Source organism: Carlito syrichta, unplaced genomic scaffold, assembly GCF_000164805.1.
Source record: "Carlito syrichta isolate Samal-C Ts95f unplaced genomic scaffold, Tarsius_syrichta-2.0.1 Scaffold304031, whole genome shotgun sequence".
NCBI lineage: Eukaryota > Metazoa > Chordata > Mammalia > Primates > Tarsiidae > Carlito > Carlito syrichta.
The window spans coordinates 528,906-533,122 of NW_007248127.1; the positions used below are offsets into that span (position 1 = coordinate 528,906).

At 56.9% G+C, this 4,217-nt stretch overlaps 1 protein-coding gene across 2 annotated transcripts in view; it reads right to left on the reverse strand.

The window, feature by feature from the left end:
* TRIM29 (tripartite motif containing 29) overlaps nt 1–4,217 on the reverse strand; it is a 26,249-nt gene that overhangs the window by 7,203 nt on the left and 14,829 nt on the right. For both annotated transcript variants that reach the window (XM_008059421.2, XM_021713074.1), the window contains exons 5-6: nt 3,594–3,695; nt 1,087–1,179 (exon numbers count right to left, since the gene is read on the reverse strand). In XM_008059421.2, the coding sequence (XP_008057612.1) occupies nt 1,087–1,179; nt 3,594–3,695 (195 nt within the window). The remainder of the gene's footprint in view (nt 1–1,086; nt 1,180–3,593; nt 3,696–4,217) is intronic.

The window sequence follows — 4,217 nt, forward strand, 5'->3', positions numbered from 1 at the left end:
CCGGAGCCCAGCAGGTCGAGGCTGCGGTGGCTGGGAGTGGCCACTGCACTCCAGTCTGGGCAACAGAGTGAGACTCCAACTCAAAAAAAATAATAACTGTTTCCTGCATCCCTCTCCCACTTTGGGGCCCTGGGGTTATAGGAAGGAATTGGACAGAGTCAGCTCTACCCTTGTGGAGCCCAGTCCACTGCATGTGAGGAGGAGAGGGGTGCATGTCACAGCTGTGAAACCAATCCTGGACATAGAGGCTGGGGCACCACCCTGCCCACAATGTGCTCCTGCCCCCCCAGTGCCAGTGGCCTTATCCTCACTGAAGAGTCCCTCTAGTGCTGTTTCTGGGGCAGAGGCTCTGGTATAGCTGGCCCAGTTCCTTCCTTCCTGGACTGGTATGCACCCGGGAGCCCCTAGGACAGAACCAGGACCCCCCTCCCACCCCTAGAGCCAGGACTCATCATGCATGGCCCTGTCCTCAGGCACTATAGTCCCCTCAGAGTGCCCTGAGCTAGGCCACACCCCCACCTCCATTTCTCCTCTTCTGAGTTTTAAGGCATCGCTCACTCACTGGCCTCACATGGTGACAGTACCCCCTGGATTTCCAGGGACTGCCCATTTCATACCATGCCTTCCTTTCCATTCACGGCTAAACTAATATGTTTCAACCACGGTACAACTTTTCAACACAAAAGTAAACCAGTCAGTCAAGGTCCTCTGTGGGTCCTCCTGCCCTGACACTTGCTGGAGGAGGTCTCCATACCCAACCCCAGGGTGGCTGCTTGCCCCCAGTTCCCCTGGAATCATTGCTCAGGGGTAAGAAGAGCATATGGAATCTGAGAGTTCTCGTAATACCGAGGCTCCTGACTGCCTTTCCTCCAGCCTAACTAATGATGTCACACACACATACTTTAAGCTCCTTGGGACCCTCCCCACCCCAGTCTGGGACCCCACCCCATTCTAGCTCCCTACATTAATCTCATACTAGGGAATCCAGCCCCCTGCCCTATGGCCTGACCCACTGCCACCCCCACCCCACCTCTTGTCTGCATGGCCCCAACGTGGGCCCTGCCTACCCCTGAGCCACCCGCCTACCTTTGGTGCCATAGAGATTGTTGAAATTTTTCTGGGTGGTCTCCTTGGAGAAGCGGCCAGGAGATGAGGGCTGGTAGGATGTCCGGGCTCCGCCTGTGAAGCAGATAAAGAAGGGGAGTCAATGCTCAACTCAGGGCCCAAGGCCTCTGACTGCAGGTGCCCCATGCAAGATTCCTGGCCCCCAAACAGCTCCCCAGCGGCCTGTCACAGGACCTGGATTCTACCACAAGAGAGGTCTCCCAGGTCTAGCATAAGGCGATCACCTAATTTATTCCCCAAATCAGGAGGCTTCTGAGAGCAGAATCAGCTCTGCTAACAATTAGACCAAAGTGGTAAATTTGGTGTAAATCTGGGTGGTCCTGGATAGACTAAGACTCATGGTCGCCTACTTAGGGGACTTTGTGGGGCATTGGGGGCTGGAAGACCCAACACTTCCTTCCTGAGTCAGCCCCTATGTGAATGAAACCCCAGAAGCTGGAAACTGGGGTGCTTGGGAGGAAGGAGAGGCCACGGCAACCGTGGGGGATAGAGATGTGGGCCCTTCGCCAAGGGAAGGATGGGCCCTTGGGTGGGCCTAATGCACCACTGAGAACATCTCCCGGGTGCCCATACGGCTGTGGCTGGGCCCTGGGGTGGGAGCCTCACCTCACAAGTGCTTTCCTTCCCCGCCCACCTGGGCTCTCACACAGCCTTGTGAGGAAGACAGAGGGGGATCCATACCCCCACCTTACAGCTCCTCAGGTATGTTAGGGTCCTGTTATCTCCTCCCCTCCCCGCCTGCCCTCAGCTATACCACACCCCCAATTCTGGCCCTCAGGCCCCAGCACCTGCTGGTCCTTCCTCTAAACCTTTCTCACCCCACTGCCCTCTGCCCCTCACAGGCATGCCCCTTTTACTGAGCACATGGTTCCTCGAAACTGCTCTCTCCCGGGAAGGAGTCACAGCCACTGCCCAATCCCACTGACCCTAAAACTCTCAGACTCGAGGCCTGGTGGCCTTTTAGTGGCCTTGTCTCCCTGATCTCCTGGTGACTTTCTCTGGCCCTCCCCTCACCTCTACCCTGAGCCTGGGAGCTCCCAGAGGGCAGATTTCCTGCCCCATAGTGCTTGGGGCAGGGATACTGGGGGAACCTGTTTCTTCCATCACAAATGTCATGGGCTGATTCACAGTGACAGAGCTGAGAGGTCTCCTAGCAGGTAAGCCCAGCCATCCCTCTTCTCAGAGGGGGCAGTGGCCAGTCCAATGTGCCCCAGTGCCTGGACCCTCAGGGTGACATCTCTGTGAGCAGGTGGTGTTCTTCCCTCCACCCCCACCTCCCTCAACCACTCCCCATCCCGTGCTGCTCTGCTCACCTTCTGTAGCCTGCCGGGGGCTCATACTAAGCCCTGGATTTCCTACAGAGTAGGAGAAACAAGCAGGGGCCTGTCAGGGCACTCGATGCCACATCAGGATCCGGTTCTTAGATGAAAGGGAGGGACAGGAGGGAACAGGCCAGGGCAAGGTGGGGTCGGGGGTTCTGAGGAGAGGATGCTGGTGGCGCTAGTTGGTACACTCGTCCTCTCATGGAACTCAGCCCAAAGGGGCAGGGGAAAGGGCAAGACTGGCCAGCTGGGGCCCAGCCCACCCCAGGTATGTTGGAGTGGGGAGAACCTAACCCTGAGAAGACCAGGTGTTTTCAAGTTGGGTGGGGCAGCAAAGGTGCTTCTCTGTTGAGCTCATCTCTCCAAATCCCCCAAGCTCCTCCCACTGTGTGTGTGTGTGTGTGTGTGTGTGTGTGTGTGTGTGTGTGTGTGTGTGTGTGTTACTGCTTAGGGCCTCAAGACTTTCCTCTCTGGTGACTTGTGCCTTCCCCATGTTCTCCTCCTCCCTCCCCTTCCCCCTGCTCCCTCAGCCCCTCTCCACCCATGTGTACCCCACATGCCCATCCACAAACCCCTGCGTCCAAGGGCTGGCAGGCCCGGCACACCCACCCTTATGTAACGGACATTGTTGTGGTTTGCTGCTGGCACCCAGGAATTCGACAGGCCACTACACGGCAAGAATAGGCAGGCCCTGGTTGATACCCCACCAGGTTGAAGCCCTGCAGGCTGGGCTTCTCCAGGGCCTGGGAGGGAAGGCTGAGGGGGCCGGGCTGCATGGTAAGGACACTCAGAAGAGGAGATGCCTCTCCCTGCCCTTGAGGGGTAGAGGGTTCTTGGGGAGGCAGCCTCCCCGCAGGGCTCAGCACCTATGAAAACGTGAGCGGAAGCCAAACACTGCTTCAGCCTGGCAGGGGAGAGCCCAAGAGACCCTTGGAAGGAAAGAGAAGCAAGGGGGTGGGCAGGAAGCAAGGGAAAGGGGAAGCTCTGAGGAGCGGGGCACCAGTGACTTGTCATCAGAACCACGACACTCATAAGAGGGAAGCAGGAGCTATGCATTATTACATGGACAGCAAGGGATGCCAAAGACTCTGGGGCCCTTTGGCAGGAGGGATGCCCCAGGACTATGGTGAGAAGGTGTGCCCTTACCCTTGGGTGTCAGGTACATGGAGTATCTCTTCATGGTGTCCGGCGTACCCCACTCACTCCCGTAGCTGTTTGTGTAGTTGTTCACATAGCGATGGTCACCACCTAGGAAGAAAGAGGCGGGGTCAGAGGGGGCAGGTGGGAGGAGGAGCTGGCCCACTGGGAACATCCTGGGCTGGTGGAGTCATCCCAACGCCCGCAACCTGAGAATGTGACACTCCACCCATCATTCGCTGCTCCTCTGAGCTCCTGTGGGAAAGGTGGCTGCCGTGAGTCAGCCAGCCGCTTGAACTGAGCCCAAATAAGGTCATGTGCACAGCACTCTACAAGATACTGTTTACAAGGTGCTGTTGATATCCATTTCCTATTTGTTTTTTTGGGGGGGTTGTTTTTGGTTTTGTTTGTTTGTTTGTTTGTTTGTTTTTTGAGTTGGAGTCTCACTCTGTCGCCCAGACTGGAGTGCAGTGGCCGCTCCCGGCCACCGCAGCCTCGACCTGCTGGGCTCTGGCGATCCTTCCGCCTCAGCCTTCCAAGTAACTGGAACTACAGGCACATGCTACCACACCCAGCTAATTTTTTTTTTAATTTATTGTAGAGATGAGGTCTCGCCAAGTTGCCCAGGCGGGT